The sequence below is a fragment of the Oncorhynchus kisutch genome, linkage group LG9 (assembly GCF_002021735.2).
Source record: "Oncorhynchus kisutch isolate 150728-3 linkage group LG9, Okis_V2, whole genome shotgun sequence".
Lineage (NCBI taxonomy): Eukaryota > Metazoa > Chordata > Actinopteri > Salmoniformes > Salmonidae > Oncorhynchus > Oncorhynchus kisutch.
Window position 1 is genome coordinate 43,509,051 of NC_034182.2, and position 18,678 is coordinate 43,527,728.

The following is an 18,678-nucleotide window of genomic DNA, read 5'->3' on the forward strand; positions in this document are numbered from 1 at the left end:
ACTGCAGGCGTTAGCACACACATCCCTGGGTCACACTGCAGACGTTAGCACACACATCCCTGGGTAGCACTGCAGGCGTTAGCACACACATCCCTGGGTCACACTGCAGGCGTTAGCACACACATCCCTGGGTCGCACTGCAGGCGTTAGCACACACATCCCTGGGTCACACTGCAGGCGTTAGCACACACATCCCTGGGTCACACTACACTGCAGGCGTTAGCACACACATCCCTGGGTCACACTACACTGCAGGCGTTAGCACACACATCCCTGGGTCACACTGCAGGCGTTAGCACACACATCCCTGGGTCACACTGCAGGCGTTAGCACACACATCCCTGGGTCACACTGCAGGCGTTAGCACACACATCCCTGGGTCACACTGCAGATGTTAGCACACACATCCCTGGGTCACACTGCAGGCGTTAGCACACACATCCCTGGGTCACACTGCAGGCGTTAGCACACACATCCCTGGGTCACACTGCAGGCGTTAGCACACACATCCCTGGGTCACACTGCAGATGTTAGCACACACATCCCTGGGTCACACTGCAGATGTTAGCACACGCATCCCTGGGTCACACTACACTGCAGGCGTTAGCACACACATCCCTGGGTCACACTGCAGGCGTTAGCACACACATCCCTGGGTCACACTGCAGATGTTAGCACACACATCCCTGGGTCACACTGCAGATGTTAGCACACACATCCCTGGGTCACACTGCAGATGTTAGCACACACATCCCTGGGTCACACTGCAGATGTTAGCACACACATCCCTGGGTCACTCAGTCTTTTCAGTTCACTGCAGCTAGCGACTGGAACGAGCTGCAACAAATACTCCAACTGGACAGTTTTATCTCAATCTCTTCATTCAAAGACTCAATCATGGACACTCTTACTGACAGTGGTGGCTGCTTTGTGTGATGTAGTGCCCAATAATGTTTGTACCATGTGTTGTTCTGCTACAATGTTGTGTTGCTACCATGTTGTGATGTGGTGTTGCTACCATTTTGTGATGTGGTGTTGCTACCATGTTGTGATGTGGTGTTGCTACCATGTTGTGTTGTCATGTTGTGTTGCTACCATGTTGTGTTGCTACCATGCTGTGTTGTCATGTTGTGTTGCTACCATGCTGTGTTGTCATGTTGTGTTGCTACCATGCTGTGTTGTCATGTTGTGTTGCTACCATGTTGTGATGTGGTGTTGCTACCATGCTGTGTTGTCATGTGGTGTTGCTACCATGGTGTGTTGTCATGTTGTGTTGCTACCATGCTGTGATGTTGCTACCATGCTGTGTTGTCATGTGGTGTTGCTACCATGGTGTGTTGTCTTGTTGTGTTGCCACCTTGGTGTTTTGTCATGTTGTGTTGCTACCATGTTGTGTTGTCATGTTGTGTTGTTGTCTTAGGTCTCTCTTCATGTTGTGTTGTCATGTTCTGCTGCTGCCATGCTGTGTTGTCATGTTGTGTTGCTACCATGGTGTGTTGTCATGTTGTGTTGTTGTCTTAGGTCTCTCTTTATGTTGTGTTGTCATGTGGTGTTGCTGCCATGCTGTGTTGTCATGTTGTGTTGCTACCATGTTGTGTTGTCATGTTGTGTTGTTGTCTTAGGTCTCTCTTCATGTTGTGTTGTCATGTTGTGCTGCTGCCATGCTGTGTTGTCATGTTGTGATGCTACCATGGTGTGTTGTCATGTTGTGTTGTTGTCTTAGGTCTCTCTTTATGTTGTGTTGTCATGTGGTGTTGCTACCATGTTGTGTTGCTACCATGTTGTGTTGCTACCATGCTGTGTTGTCATGTTGTGTTGCTACCATGCTGTGTTGTCATGTTGTGTTGCTACCATGTTGTGATGTGGTGTTGCTACCATGCTGTGTTGTCATGTGGTGTTGCTACCATGGTGTGTTGTCATGTTGTGTTGCTACCATGCTGTGATGTTGCTACCATGCTGTGTTGTCATGTGGTGTTGCTACCATGGTGTGTTGTCTTGTTGTGTTGCTACCTTGGTGTTTTGTCATGTTGTGATACTACCATGTTGTGTTGTCATGTTGTGTTGTTGTCTTAGGTCTCTCTTCATGTTGTGTTGTCATGTTGTGTTGCTGCCATGCTGTGTTGTCATGTTGTGTTGCTACCATGTTGTGTTGTCATGTTGTGTTGTTGTCTTCGGTCTCTCATCATGTTGTGTTGTCATGTTGTGCTGCTGCCATGCTGTGTTGTCATGTTGTGATGCTACCATGGTGTGTTGTCATGTTGTGTTGTTGTCTTAGGTCTCTCTTTATGTTGTGTTGTCATGTGGTGTTGCTACCATGTTGTGCTGCTACCATGTTGTGTTGCTACCATGCTGTGTTGTCATGTTGTGCTGCTACCATGCTGTGTTGTCATGTTGTGTTGCTACCATGCTGTGTTGTCATGTTGTGTTGCTACCATGTTGTGATGTGGTGTTGCTACCATGCTGTGTTGTTATGTGGTGTTGCTACCATGGTGTGTTGTCATGTTGTGTTGCTACCATGCTGTGATGTTGCTACCATGCTGTGTTGTCATGTGGTGTTGCTACCATGGTGTGTTGTCTTGTTGTGTTGCTACCTTGGTGTATTGTCATGTTGTGTTGCTACCATGTTGTGTTGTCATGTTGTGTTGTTGTCTTAGGTCTCTCTTCATGTTGTGTTGTCATGTTGTGCTGCTGCCATGCTGTGTTGTCATGTTGTGTTGCTACCATGCTATGTTGTCATGTTGTGTTGTTACCATGTTGTGTTGTCATGTTGTGTTGTTGTCTTAGGTCTCTCTTTATCCTGTGTTGTCATGTTGTGTTGCTACCATGTTGTGTTGCTACCATGCTATGTTGTTGTCTTAGGTCTCTCTTTATGTTGTGTGGTCTCCCTTTTTTTAAATGTGTAATCCCAGGCCCCTGTCATCACAGGAGTCCTTCTTGCCTTTTGGTAGGCCGTCATTGTAAATCATAATTTGTTCTTAAACTGACTTGTCTAGTTAAATATAGGTTGAATAAAATATCTATATTTTTTTAACTATGCAAGAAAGCCCATATTATTATCGAATAGGTGAATGTGCCACAACACGCCACACCGCTAGATGGCGATACTGCTGTTCCTCAGCTACATTGTCAACACGGCTCCACTTCTTCCTTTCTCTGCGCCGTCAAAAACAACAACAGGCGTCTCTTACAGACACAGCATTTCAAACACTATTATTCTAACCAAACGACTTATCTAGATAATATTAGGGTTAACATCGATGCAACCGGTTCCAGAGTAGTTACAGTTTTCTTCGTGTTTATTTATAGACACGGCGAGGTGTTGAAAATGAAAACGAGTTTGGGTTTAGCCGTGAAGCTAAACGTTTAGCAAGAGGCACTGAGGTGTGTTCACAAATAACAAAACGATAGACCGGTCAGGGTGGAGAAAAATAACCCAGCTATGTTATGGAGTATCTAGATTAAGTGTCGGATCTTACTATATTACATTCTGCCGTAAGGACAAAAGGAGAGACAGTCAAACCCAGTTAGTTATGACCATGTCGCTGATCCAGGCCTGCCGCAGTTTGGTCTTATCTACATGGCTTTTATCGTTTTGTTTCGTCCACTTCTTCTGTTTAGATTTCACCGTGGCCGAGAGAGAGGAGTGGTACACCGCTTTCATCAATATCACCTACATAGATCCGATCACCTCTATGATCCGGACGGAGAAGACTGAATGCGGTCGATATGGGGAACATTCACTGAAACGCGACGCCAAAGGAGTCGTGATACTTCCATCTCTTTCCCAGGACTGGCAAGCCTGTGATCCGGGTACCTTGTTCCCGGTTCCGGTCCAGGGCAGTGCATGGATAGCCCTGATAGCCAGTGGAAACTGCACCTATAAGGAAAAGATTCGACATGCAGCGAACCAAAACGCCTCGGCCATTGTCATATTCAACGTTGGATCCAGCAACGCCAATGATACAATCACCATGTCATATTCAGGTAACAGTATTGACTAGCTAGATAGTCATCTGATTTATCGGCTCACACAGTGTAGATTTCCTATATACAATTCACATCTCATCATGCAAATACTGGGTAGTTTCCCAGTATTTGCCAAGACACTTGAATAATCTATAACAAGGTGCTTTGAAGCTGTTCTGGCAGCTGGTATGGCCCCTGGCTGAGGAACCCAGTCTACTCTTGTTTGTGTCAGAGAGAGAGCTTTCATCCAGACCTTATTGTTCTGACTGCCAGAGACAAGCTCATTGGTTAAGGCGCTGGTCATTCTGCCAACTATACAACTATCTTTATGTTATCTCACTGCATAGAGTAGAGAATGCTGTGTGTCTCTATAGGTAGTAGAGAATGCTGTCTCTAGAGGTCTACCGATTATGATTTTTCAACACCGATACCGATTATTGGAGGACCAAAAAAGCAGATACCGATTAATCCGATTAATCGGCCGATTTTTTTTATTTTATTTATTTATTTGTGATAATGACAATTACAACAATACTGAATGAACACTTATTTTAACTTTATATAATACATCAATAAAATAAATTTAGCCTCAAATAAATAATGAAACATGTTCAATTTGGTTTAAATAATTCAAAAACAGTGTTGGAGAAGAAAGTCAAAGTGCAATATGTGCCATGTAAGAAAGGTAATGTTTCAGTTCCTTGCTCAGAACATGAGAACATATGAAAGCTGGTGGTTCCTTTTAACATGAGTCTTCAATATTCCCAGGTAAGAAGTTTTAGGTTGTAGTTATTATAGGAATTATAGGACTATTTCTCTCTATACCATTTGTATTTCATTAACCTTTCACTATTGGATGATCTTATAGGCACTTTAGTATTGCCAGTGTAACAGTATAGCTTCCGTCCCTCTCCTCGCTCCTCCCTGGGCTCGAACCAGGAACACAACAACAGCCACCATCGAAGCATGGAGTAGAGAATTTTTCATTCATTTATTTCACCTTTATTTAACCAGGTAGGTCAGTTGAGAACAAGTTCTCATTTACAACTGCGACCTGGTCAAGATAAAGCAAAGCAGTGCGACACAAACAACAACACAGAGTTACACATAAACAAACATACAGTCAATAATACAATAGGAAGGTCTATATACAGTGTGCACATATGAGGTAAGATAGGGAGGTAAGGCAATAAATAGGCCATAGTGGTAATTACAATATAGCAATTAACACTGGAGTGACAGATGTGCAAGTAGAGCTACTGGGGTGCAAAAGAGCAAGATAAATAAATATGGGGATGAGGTAGTTGGCTATTTACAGATGGGCTATTTACAGATGGGCTGTTTACAGATGGGCTGTTTACAGGTACAGAGATCTGCAAGCTGCTCTGACAGCTGGTGCTTAAAGTTAGTGAGAGAGATATGAGTCTCCAGCTTCAGAGATTTTTGTCATTTGTTCCAGTCATTGGCAGCAGAGAACTGGAAGTAAAGGTGGCCAAAGGGAGTGTTGGCTTTGGGGATGACCAGTGAGATATACTTCCTGGAGCACGTACTATGAGTGGGTGCTGCTATGGTGACCAGTGAGCTGAGATAAGGCTGGGCTTTACCTAGCAAAGACTTATAAATGCCCTGGAGCCAGTGGGTTTGGCGATGAATATGTAGCAAGGCCCAGCCAACGAGAGTATACAGGTCACAGTGGTGGGTAGTTTATGGGGCTTTGGTGACAAAACGGATGGCACTGTGATAGACTGCATCCAATTTGTTGAGTAGAGTGTTGGAGGCTATTTTATAGATGACGTCACCGAAGTCGAGGATCGGTAGTCAGTTTTACTAGGGTAAGTTTGGCAGCGTGAGTGAAAGATGCTTTGTTGCGAAATAGGAAGCCGATTCTAGATTTAATTTTGGATTGGAGATATTTGATGTGGGTCTGGAAGGAGAGTTTACAGTCTAACCAGACACCTAGGTATTTGTAGTTGTCCACGTATTCTATGTCAGAACCGTCCAGAGTAGTGATGTTGGACGGGCGGGCGGGTGCAGGCAGCGATCGGTTGAAGAGCATGCATTTAGTTTTACTTGTATTTAAGAGCAATTGGAGGCCACGGAAGGAGAGTTGTATGGCATTGAAGCTCGTCTGGAGGTTTGTTAACACAGTGTCCAAAGAAGGGCCAGAAGTATACAGAATGGTGTCGTCTGCGTAGAGGTGGATCAGAGACTCACCAGCAGCAAGAGTGACATCATTGATATTTACGTAGGCTCCCTGGCCTGTTTGCAAATGTAGGCATGTAAATCTGCCCATTTGGCGATCTGATAGTATTTCTGATTGGCTTAACTCACCACCTGACCACCACTAGGAGGAGCTTGTCAAAGTAATGTTTTCTGATTGGCTTAAACAGCAAGCAAACAAATTCTGTTTTTACAGAAAATCATTTTGAGAATGACAATAGTTCCTGAATGTGTTTGAACAAATCTTTCCATTTCGCTGAACCACTCAGTGTGAAAGGGGAAAATGTAAAATGCTCTGATCCAGTGGAAATGTCATAAAATAAGCCTGCTTGATTACTGATTTTCCCAGCCTGCAGCTGTCTGTTCCTTGCTCACTGGGGAAACTCTGAGGACACAGAATATTTTATTACAATATTACACGTTTGCTAAAGAGAAAGCTTGTACTCGTTGTGTAACTATTGTTACTTTCATTATTACGTGTTTTTACCTTTAGCATTTCACTGTTAGTCTGTTGTTGTTAACGGGACAAATACAATTGGATTCATTTTACAGGTTGACCTTTTTATGAATCTTGTCCTGTAGGAAGAACTGAGTGATTTCCGCTAGATAGGCCAGCTGCAAAATCAAAATAGGCTATAAAATGAAAAATTCTCATTCACTTTCTCTCCTCCTTTCTCTCCTCCTCCCTCCCCTGTCAGGTATGGGTGATGTGGTCGCCGTCATGATCCCAGAACCTAAAGGTCGCGAGGTCGCCGCTCTGCTTGAGCGGAACGTCACGGTAACCATGCACATCACCATAGGAACGCGTAACCTCCAGAAGTACGTGAGCAGGACGTCGGTGGTGTTCGTCTCCATCTCCTTCATCATCCTGATGATCATCTCTCTGGCCTGGCTCGTCTTCTACTATATACAGAGGTTCAGATACGCCAACGCACGAGACCGTAACCTGGTAGGGTTCAGTAACACACCAGGCTACAGCACTTGTTGCAGACAGGGCATACATTTGATTTCTGAGGGCCAACTCCTAGTCTTCTATCTCTCCTCTCTCTCTCGCCCCTTCCTCTCTCTCTCGCCCCTTCCCCTCTCTCTCGCCCCTTCCCCTCTCTCTCTCGCCCCTTCCCCTCTCTCTCTCGCCCCTTCCCCTCTCTCTCTCGTCCCTTCCCCTCTCTCTCTCTCGCCCCTTCCCCTCTCTCCTCGCCCTTCCCCTCTCTCTCTCGCCCCTTCCCCTCTCTCTCTTCGCCCCTCCCCTCTCTCTCTCGCCCTTCCCCTCTCTCTCTCGCCCCTTCCCCTCTCTCTCTCTCGCCCCTTCCCCTCTCTCTCTCGCCCCTTCCCCTCTCTCTCTCGCCCCTTCCCCCCTCTCTCTCGCCCCTTCCCCCTTTCCCCTCTCTCTCGCCCCTTCCCCTCTCTCTCCCCCCTTCCCCTCTCTCTCTCGCCCTTCCCCTCTCTCTCTTCGCCCCTTCCCCTCTCTCGCCCCTTCCCCTCTCTCGCCCCTCTCTCTTCTCCTCTCGCCCCTCTCTCTCTCTCTCGCCCCTCTCTCTTCTCTCGCCCTCTCTCTCTCTCTCGCCCCTCTCTCTCTCTCTCGCCCTCTCTCTCTCTCTCGCCCCTCTCCCCTCTCTCTCTCGCCCCTCTCTCTCTCTCTCTCGCCCCTCCCCCCTCTCTCTCTCGCCCTCTCTCTCTCTCTCGCCCCTCCCTCTCTCTCTCTCTCTCTCGCCCCTCCCTCTCTCTCTCTCTCTCTCGCCCCTCTCTCTCGCTCTCTCTCGCCCCTCTCTCTCGCCTCTCGCTCTCTCTCGCCCCCTCCCTCTCGCTCTCTCTCGCCCCCTCCCCTCTCTCCAGAGGCGTCTGGGAGATGCAGCTAAGAAAGCCATCAGTAAGCTGCAGGTCAGGACCATCAGGAAGGGAGATGGGGAGACGGAGTCAGACTTTGATAACTGTGCCGTGTGTATCGAGGGTTACAAGCCAAACGACGTGGTCAGGATCCTACCCTGCAGGTAACCAAACGTTAACCCCACTTATAATCCTCTATGTCAGGATACTACCCTGCAGGTAACCAAACTACCTTAACCTGTCTAGGACTGGGGTTCCGCTAGCCAGTGAAAGTGCAGGGCGCCAAATTCAAAACAACAGAAATCTCCTAATTAAAATTCCTCAAACATACAAGTATTTTACAACCATTTTAAAGACTAAACTTCTCGTTAACTTCTCGTTAATCCAGCCGCAGTGTCCGATTTCAAAAAGCCTTTACAGCGAAAGCACACCAAACGATTATGTTAGGTCACCACCAAGCCACAGAATAAACACCGCCATTTTTTCCAGCCAGAGAGAGGAGTCACAAAAAGCAGAAATAGAGATCAAATGAATCACTAACCTTTGATGATCTTCATCAAATGACACTCATAGGACTTCATGTTACACAATACATGAATGTTTTGTTTGATAGAGTTCATATTTATATAAAAACATCAGCGTTTACATTGGAGTTTTACGTTCAGTAGTTTTAAAACATGCGGTGATTTTGCGGAGACCACTCACTCAAAGAGCCCTTATGAGCCCCTCCTTTAGAGTAGAATCCTCAAAACACTTTCTAAATACTGTTGACATCTAGTGGAAGCCTTGGGAAGTGAAACAGTCTGAACCCCGCTTATCGACCTGTCTGAACCCCGCTTATCGACCCTGTCTGAACCCCGCTTATCGACCTGTCTGAAACCCCGCTTATCGACCTGTCTGAACCCCGCTTATCGACCTGTCTGAACCCCGCTTATCGACCTGTCTGAACCCCGCTTATCGACCTGTCTGAACCCCGCTTATCGACCTGTCTGAACCCCGCTTATCAACATGTTATAACCTCTATCTCCTGTCAGACATCTGTTCCATAAGAACTGCGTGGACCCCTGGCTGCTGGACCACAGGACCTGTCCCATGTGCAAGATGAACATCCTCAAAGCCCTGGGTATCGCTGTGAGTCATTTCAGAATCATTCAGGAGTTGTTCAGGAGTCATTTACAGAGTTATCAATGAGTCACTTAGTCTTTTTTCCTTTTGGTCACCATCAGAATTGAGTTTATCCAAATCCATCCAAACTTGATTCCATCACACCCGACACAATTGAATATATTTGAACTGAACTGTTTCTCTCTAATCTTTCTCTCCGTTTCTGTCTGTCTCTCTGTTTCTGTCTGTCTCTCTGTTTCTGTCTGTCTCTCTGTTTCTGTCTGTCTCTCTGTTTCTGTCTGTCTCTCTGTTTCTGTCTGTCTCTCTGTTTCTGTCTGTCTCTCTGTTTCTGTCTGTTTCTCTGTTTCTGTCTCTCTGTGTCTCTGTCTCTGTCTCTCTCCCTGTGTCTCTGTCTCTGTCTCTCTCCCTGTGTCTCTCTCTGTCTCTGTCTCTCTCCCTCTGTCTCTCTCTCTCTCTGTGTCTCTCTCTGTGTCCTCCTCTCTCTGTGTTGCTCTCTCTCTGTGTGTTATCTCTCTGTCTCTCTGTCTCCCCTTCTCTGTGTCTCTCCTCTCTCTCTGTTGTTCTATCTTCGTCTCTGTGTCCTCTCTCCTCTCTCTCTCTGGTGTCCTCTCTTCCTCTCTCTCTCTCTCTGTTCGCGACACTCTATACTCTCTCTCTCTCTCTCTGTGTGTATCGCCTCTCTCTCTCTCGTCTGTGGTGTATCTCTCTCTCTCTTCTATATCTATGTGTTGTGCTCTCTCTCTCTCTCTGTTTGTGTATCTCTCTCTCTATCTCTCGTGTGTCTCTCTCTCTCTCGATACTCTGTGTTGTTGTCTCTTTGTGTTTGTTTTGTCTTTCTCTCTCTCTCTATGTGTTGTGTCTCTCCTATCTCTCTATCTCTCCTGTTTGTGTTGTATACCTCTCTCGTGTTCTCTCTCTCTCTCTGTTTTGTCTCTCGCTCATCTCTCTGTGTGTCTCTCTCTCTCTCTGTTTGGTCGCTCTCTCTATTGTGATGTATCTCTTCTCTCTCGCTCTCTCTGTGTGTGTCTCTATCTCTACTGTCTCTCTCTCTCTCTCCTTCTTCTCTGTGTCCTCTCTTCTCTCTCATCTCTCTGGTCTCTCTCTCTATCTATCTGTGTGTGTGTGTGTCTCTGTCTCCTTCTCTATACAGTTAAATGCAGACTGGTCTGGATGAGGTTTGCCATCTCGGACTATGAGATGATGAGTGTGGGTGGTGGTGGTGGGGGGTCGGGGTTCTGGCCTAGAGGCTGTGGTGTCGGGAGGGTCAAGTGACGGGACCCTCAGTGAGGGGGGGTCGGTGGTTCTAGACCCGGGGGTGCGGAGGGTGGGGCTCCCCCAAGACTACCACGACCCAGACCCTCTGAGGGATAGTCCCATTACTGCTACTACTGATACCCACACAGGTAAGACTACCGACACGCAGGCGAGGCCTACCGACACGCAGGCGAGCCTACCGACACGCAGGCGAGCCTACCGACACGCAGGCGAGCCTACCGACACGCAGGCGAGCCTACCGACACGCAGGCGAGCCTACCGACACGCAGGCGAGCCTACCGACACGCAGGCGAGCCTACCGACACGCAACTAGCGAGACGCAGGCGAGCCTACCGACACGCAGGCGAGCCTACCGACACGCAGGCGAGACTACCGAGACGCAACTACCGACACGCAGGCGAGCCTACCGACACTCGCCTACAGAGACGCAGGCGAGACTGCCGACACGCAGCTACCGACACGCAACTGGTGACACGCAGGCGAGACTACTGACACGCAGCTAGCGACACGCAACTACCGAGACTAGCGACACGCAACTACCGAGACTAGCGACACGCAACTACCGAGACTAGCGACACGCAACTACCGAGACTAGCGACACGCAACTACCGAGACTAGCGACACGCAACTACCGAGACTAGCGACACGCAACTACCGAGACTAGCGACACGCAACTACCGAGACTAGCGACACGCAGCTACCGAGACTAGCGACACGCAACTACCGAGACTAGCGACACGCAGCTACCGAGACTAGCGACACGCAGCTACCGAGACTAGCGACACGCAGCTACCGAGACTAGCGACACGCAGCTACCGAGACTAGCGACACGCAGCTACCGAGACTAGCGACACGCAGCTACCGAGACTAGCGGACACGCAGCTACCGAGACTAGCGACACGCAGCTCCCGAGACTAGCGACACGCAGCTCCCGAGACTAGCGACACGCAGCTCCCGAGACTAGCGACACGCAGCTCCCGAGACTAGCGACACGCAGCTCCCGGACTAGCGACACGCAGCTCCCGAGACTAGCGACACGCAGCTCCCGAGACTAGCGACACGCAGCTCCCGAGACTAGCGACACGCAACTCCCGAGACTAGCGACACGCGGGCGAGACTAGCGACACGCAACTACCGAGACTAGCGACACGCAGCTACCGACAGGCGGGCGAGACTAGCGACACGCAGCTACCGAGACTAGCGACACGCAGCTACCGAGACTAGCGACACGCAGCTCCCGAGACTAGCGACACGCAGCTCCCGAGACTAGCGACACGCAGCTCCCGAGACTAGCGACACGCAGCTCCCGAGACTAGCGACACGCAGCTCCCGAGACTAGCGACACGCAGCTCCCCGAGACTAGCGACACGCAGCTCCCGAGACTAGCGACACGCAGCTCCCGAGACTAGCGACACGCAGCTCCCGAGACTAGCGACACGCAGCTCCCGAGACTAGCGACACGCAGCTCCCGAGACTAGCGACACGCGGGCGAGACTAGCGACACGCAACTACCGAGACTAGCGACACGCAGCTACCGACAGGCGGGCGAGACTAGCGACACGCAGCTACCGGCAGGCGGGCGAGACTAGCGGCAGGCGGGCGAGACTAGCGACACGCAGCTACCGACAGGCGGGCGAGACTAGCGGCAGGCGGGCGAGACTAGCAATTACCGAGACTAGCGACACGCAGCTACCGACAGGCGGGCAAGACTAGCGGCAGGCGGCGAGACTAGCGGCACGCGGGCACGCACGCACAGCACTCATAGTGCCACCTGGTGGCAGCTTTAATGAATTGCATCCTCACCTCTCCCTCTTTCTCTCTCTATTCCCTCTCTCTCTCATGCCTCTTTCTCCTCTCCCTCTCTCTGTCTCTCTCATCGTTCTTTTGTCTCCTCCTCCCCCTGTATCTCTCTCTCTCTCTGTCTCTCATCGTTCTTTTGTCTCCTCCTCCCCCTGTCTCTCTCTCTCTCTGTCTCTCATCGTTCTTTTGTCTCCTCCTCCCCCTGTCTGTCTCTCTCTCTCTGTCTCTCATCGTTCTTTTGTCTCCTCCTCCCCCTGTCTGTCTCTCTCTCTCTGTCTCTCATCGTTCTTTTGTCTCCTCCTCCCCCTGTCTCTCTCTCTCTGCCTCTCATCGTTCTTTTGTCTCCTCCTCCCCCTGTCTCTCTCTCTCTGCCTCTCATCGTTCTTTTGTCTCCTCCTCCCCCTGTCTCTCTCTCTGCCTCTCTCATCCTTTTGTCTACTCCCCCTGTCTCCCTCTCTCTCTCGCTCTCTCTCCCTCTGCCTCTCTCGGCCTTCTTTTGTCTCCTCCTCCCCCTGTCTCTCTCTCTCTAGGTGAGTTCCAGCCCATGACCAGCAGTGCGTCTGTGGCATCCCTGGTGATCACCGTGGAAACGGGGCTGTCTGACGAAGAACTGTCACTAGAACCACCAACCCCTACTGGGGACAACCAGTCCTGAGACCAAGGGCCTAATTGGGGCCACACTGGTGCCAGAACCATGACTGTACCGGGGTTAAGTCTGGTTTAGCCTGGCCCTGGGACAAATCTAACCTGGGACAGAGGACGGAGACATACCTGCAGGCTAAGATTTACTTGGACTATGGCTGCATGTATGGACACACCTGTCTATGGCTACCTGGGATGGACCTACCTGTCTATGGCTACCTGGGATGGACCTACCTGTCTATGGCTACCCGGGATGGACCTACCTGTCTATGGCTACCCGAGATGGACATACCTGTCTATGGCTACCTGGGATGGACCTACCTGGATAAACTGATCTGGGATGGACTTACCTGGGATGGACCTACCTGGGATGGACCTACCTGGGATGGCTACCCGAGATAGACATACCTGTCTATGGCTACCTGGGATGGACCTACCTGGATAAACTGATCTGGGATGGACCTACCTGTCTATGGCTACCTGGGATGGACCTACCTGGGTTGGACCTACCTGGGATGGCTACCCGAGATAGACATACCTGTCTATGGCTACCTGGGATGGACCTACCTGGATAAACTGATCTGGGATGGACCTACCTGTCTATGGCTACCTGGGATGGACCTACCTGGGTTGGACCTACCTGGATAAACTGATCTGGGATGGACCTACCTGGGATGGGATTACATGGCTCACCTCCTACCTACATGGGGAATAGACTGGCTATGGTTTATGGTCCTCTGCCCTGTATGGATTATGGAGCTGTAGCTAGAGTATGGAGCAAAAGGTGTGGCTATACCTTTCTGAGATATGGACTTGGCTGGTTGGTTACCTGGTGGGCTATGCTGTGTGTCATGAAACTGTTACATGGAGCCCAGGAAATGCATCTGGAACCAAGTGTTTCACAATAAGAGTTCAGGTCACGCACTGACCAATATGGAAACAACGGAACCTTGGGATCTGTTAAACTCATATCTCTAGAAGTGACAGTTTGAAACAGGACCTTGGGATCTGTTAAACCCATATCTCTAGAAGTGACAGTTTGAAACAGGACCTTGGGATCTGTTAAACCCATATCTCTAGAAGTGACAGTTTGAAACAGGACCTTGGGATCTGTTAAACCCATATCTCTAGAAGTGACAGTTTGAAACAGGACCTTGGGATCTGTTAAACCCATATCTCTAGAAGTGACTGTTTGAAACAGGACCTTGGGATCTGTTAAACCCATATCTCTAGAAGTGACAGTTTGAAACAGGACCTTGGGATCTGTTAAACCCATATCTCTAGAAGTGACAGTTTGAAACAGGACCTTGGGATCTGTTAAACCCATATCTCTAGAAGTGACAGTTTGAAACAGGACCTTGTCCACCATCACGCAGAGACACACAGTACTGTTGTAGCTTACATGACACGAGGTTCACTCAATACTCGTGAACAACCGGTGCAGATATCACGGGGACTTTTATTTTGGAAAAAGCCCTCTGGGAGATGTAGTCAGTGGACCTGCTCTGACATTATCTCCGCTGTGTCTGGAACGAGGCTGGGCTCTACCTACGGTAACCATGGATACGAACACACAACTACGTAGTGTTGCTCCAACAGCGCTGCGGTATTTTTTAAGTAACCACACCAGTATTATCTATACCCTGCCTGTGTCTCTTTCTATGGTCATATATCTGCCGGTCAGTCTGTCTATGTCTGTACCATCATCTCACAGTATTATCTATACCCTGCCTGTGTCTCTTTCTATGGTCATATATCTGCCGGTCAGTCTATGTCTGTACCATCATCTCACAGTATTGCATTGTTTTATTCGTGTTTATTATTACTGCTTTTTAAAGTTGTTTTTTTACTACATACAGTACCTCTGTCTGGCTTAACTGGCCAATCAGAGTTGGTTGTGTCTGGCTTAACTGGCCAATCAGAGTTGGTGTGTCTGGCTTAACTGGCCAATCAGAGTTGGTTGTGTCTGGCTTAACTGGCCAATCAGAGTTGGTTGTGTCTGGCTTAACTGGCCAATCAGAGTTGGTTGTGTCTGGCTTAACTGGCCAATCAGAGTTGGTTGTGTCTGGCTTAACTGGCCAATCAGAGTTGGTTGTGTCTGGCTTAACTGGCCAATCAGAGTTTGTTGTGGTTGTGTTGTTGCCATGGTGTTGCCAATAACTGCCATTTTTAAAACCAGGGCCATGTTCAGTAGGAAAAGGTTTTGGAACGTTCTAGATAAAAAATTCTATGAATAGAGCCGCTGTGATTTCAGTATTTTACATGTCAGAGAGGCATGTTTGTTTGATATTGAACTAAAATATATAAACACACCATGTAAAGTGTTGGTCCCATGTTTCATGAGCTGAAATTAAACAGAAATGTTCCATATTCACAAAAAGCTGATTTCTCTCAAATTTTGTGGACAAATGTGTTTACATCCCTGTTAGTGAACATTTCTCTGCCAAGATAATCCATCCACCTGCCAGGTGTGGCATATCAAGAAGCTGATTAAACGGTATGATCATTACATAGGTGCACCTTGTGCTGGGGACAATAAAAGGCCACTCTAAAAATGTGTAGTTCCCTGAGGGAGCGTGCAAATCTGCTGCTAAAAAAATGAAATGTTTATTTCTCTACCATAAGCCGCCTCCAACGTCGTTTTGGTATGTCTATGTGGGTATGTCTAACAGGTTTCACAACCAGCTTCTTCGCCTGCGGGATCATCTGAGACCAGCCACCCAGACAGCTGACGAAACTGACGAGTATTTCTACCTGTAATTAAGCCCTTTTGTGGGGAAAAACTCATTCTGATCACTCTGACTGGCTCCCTAGTGGATCGGCCTGGCTCCCTAGTGGATCGGCCTGGCTCCCTAGTGAGTGGGCTTATGCCCTCCCAGGCACATCCATGGCCTCTGCCCAGTCATAGGAAATCCATAGATTAGGGCCAAATGTATTTATTTAAATTGACTGATTTCCTTCTGGGAACAGTAACTCAGTAAAATCATTTTAATGTTGCGTTTCATTTTTTTGTCTGAACAAAATGTTTTGCCCTGGCGGGTTCTAGAGATGACAGTCAATGTTACGGTAACCGTCTGGAAACCTTTTCAGAACCTTTCTTCAACGTTGTTCGTTGGTTGTTTTTGGTGGGAGGGACTGGCTGCAAAATAACATGTCTGTGTAATCTCAGTGGATGCATCCCAAACGGCACCCTAATCCATATATAGTGCACTACTTTAGACCAGAACCCTATAGAACCCTATTCCCTACATAGTGCACTACTTTAGACCAGAACCCTATAGAACCCTATTCCCTACATAGTGCACTACTTTAGACCAGAACCCTATAGAACCCTATTCCCTACATAGTGCACTACTTTAGACCATAGCCCTATTCCCTATATACTGCACTACTTTAGACCAGAGCCCTATAGAACCCTATTCCCTACATAGTGCACTACTTTAGACCAGAACCCTATAGAACCCTATTCCCTACATAGTGCACTACTTTAGACCATAGCCCTATTCCCTATATACTGCACTACTTTAGACCGGAGCCCTATAGAACCCTATTCCCTACATAGTGCACTACTTTAGACCAGGGCCCTATTCCCTACATAGTGCACTACTTTAGACCAGAACCCTATTCCCTACATAGTGCACTACTTTAGACCATAGCCCTATTTCCTATATACTGCACTACTTTAGACCATAGCCCTATTCCCTATATAGTGCACTACTTTAGACCAGAGCCCTATAGAACCCTATTCCCTATATAGTGCACTACTTTAGACCAGGGCCCTATAGAACCCTATTCCCTATATAGTGCACTACTATAGACCAGAGCCCTATAGAACCCTATTCCCTATATAGTGCACTACTTTAGACCAAGGCCCTATTCCCTATATAGTGCACTACTTTAGACCAGAGTCCTATAGTGCACTACTATAGACCAGAGCCCTATAGAACCCTATTCCCTATATAGTGCACTACTTTAGACCAGGGCCCTATAGAACCCTATTCCCTATATAGTGCACTACTTTAGACCAGGGCCCATGGGACTAGGGTTCCATTTGGGAGACAGTCCTAGATGTTGTTTTAAGTATTACACTTCCAAATGGTTTCCTCTGAATAACCATGTAGAGTATTAAAACAGAATATAACATTATAACTTCATAGCAACTTTGTTCCTCCACACACACACACACACACACACACACACACACAGTAGGTGCTCCATCAGATGAGAGGACAGGTAACTGTTGTGGGGGTGGAAGCAGACACCGCAACACAGTGGAAGCATATCAGGGTGTGTGTGTGTGGTAGGTTGGCTAATGTGAGAGGAGACCGATTGCACGGAGGACAACAGACATTTCAGACCACGATTAACACCTGGTACACACACTACGAGGCTACACACACACTACGAGGCTACACACACACACACACACACACTATGAGGCTACACACACACACTATGAGGCTACACACACACACTATGAGGCTACACACACACACACACTATGAGGCTACACACACACTATGAGGCTACACACACACACTACGAGGCAACACACACACACTACGAGGCAACACACACACACTACGAGGCTACACACACACTACGAGGCTACACACACACACTATGAGGCTACACACACACTACGAGGCAACACACACACTATGAGGCTACACACACACACACTATGAGGCTACACACACACACTATGAGGCTACACACACACACTACGAGGCAACACACACACACTACGAGGCAACACACACACACTACGAGGCAACACACACACACTACGAGGCTACACACACACTACGAGGCTACACACACACACTATGAGGCTACACACACACTACGAGGCAACACACACACACTACGAGGCAACACACACACACTACGAGGCAACACACACACACACTACGAGGCTACACACACACACTACGAGGCTACACACACACACACTGAGGCTACACACTACGAGGCTACACACACACACTACGAGGCTACACACACACACTACGAGGCTACACACACTATGAGGCTACATACACACTACGTTAAGCATGAGGCTGCATCAGTATACTAAAGTGGCTAATGTTGTATACTTTCAGTGTCTCCTCCCCTCCTGACCTCCCCACCCTCCACCGCCTCTCCTCCCCACCCCTCCTCTCCTCCCCACTTCCCCCTCTCCTCACCTCCTCTCCTTGTTAAATACACAGAGGTTGTGGTTCCATGTTGCAACAATCTAGAATCCTCTCTGAAACACCTGAAACAAAAAACACCTTAGACACAGTTTAAACCTGAGACACACCTACCACAGACCTGAGACACACCTGAGACAGAGGTAGACAGACCTGGGACACACCTACCACAGACCTGGGACACACCTGAGACAGAGGTAGACAGACCTGGGACACACCTACCACAGACCTGGGACAGAGGTAGACCAGTTAAATTACCTGAGTCACCACTTACACCTGATGAAAGTAAGCTAAATTAGTAAATACTGTCTGAGTCTGTAGGTAAGGGGGAAACTCCACCCACATGTCTCTAATAGACAGAACCACTCCTCTCTCCTCTCCTCCCCTACCCACATCTCCTCTCTAATAGACAGAACCACTCCTCTCCCCCCTCTCCTCCCTCTCTCCTCCCCTACCCACATCTCCTCTCTTATAGACAGAACCACTGTCCTCCCCCCACTCCTCTCCCCCTCTCTCCTCCCTCTCTCCTCCCCTACCCACATCTCCTCTCTTATAGACAGAACCACGGTCCTCTCTCTTTCTTCTCCCCCTCTCTCCAGCCATGTGTTCCAGCTTAGCATCAGCTCCTCTT

General features: G+C 48.4%; 1 protein-coding gene across 2 annotated transcripts; it reads left to right on the forward strand.

The window, feature by feature from the left end:
* Positions 1–3,157: 3,157 nt before the first annotated feature.
* Positions 3,158–15,260, forward strand: LOC109887450 (RING finger protein 150). 2 transcript variants are annotated; one of them, XM_031832644.1, is made up of 7 exons: positions 3,158–3,381; positions 3,619–3,984; positions 6,885–7,135; positions 8,020–8,174; positions 9,045–9,141; positions 10,286–10,538; positions 12,741–15,259. In XM_031832644.1, the coding sequence occupies exons 2-6, from the start codon at positions 3,693–3,695 to the stop codon at positions 10,307–10,309; spliced, it is 819 nt and encodes a 272-aa protein (XP_031688504.1). In that variant the 5' UTR covers positions 3,158–3,381; positions 3,619–3,692; the 3' UTR covers positions 10,310–10,538; positions 12,741–15,259. The 2 variants fall into 2 exon arrangements, with proteins under 2 accessions (XP_031688504.1, XP_031688503.1); XM_031832643.1 differs by having other exon boundaries at positions 3,158–3,984; positions 12,741–15,260.
* The last annotated feature ends 3,418 nt before the right edge of the window (positions 15,261–18,678 follow it).

Coding starts and splice junctions, on each gene's coding strand:
- LOC109887450 (XM_031832643.1), top strand. CDS start 3,531: ATGACCATGTCGCTGATCCAGGCCTGCCGCAGTTTGGTCTTATCTACA. Junction 3,985..6,884: donor AATCACCATGTCATATTCAG/GTAACAGTATTG, acceptor CTCCCCTGTCAG/GTATGGGTGATGTGGTCGCC. Junction 9,142..10,285: donor TCAAAGCCCTGGGTATCGCT/GTGAGTCATTTC, acceptor TTCTCTATACAG/TTAAATGCAGACTGGTCTGG.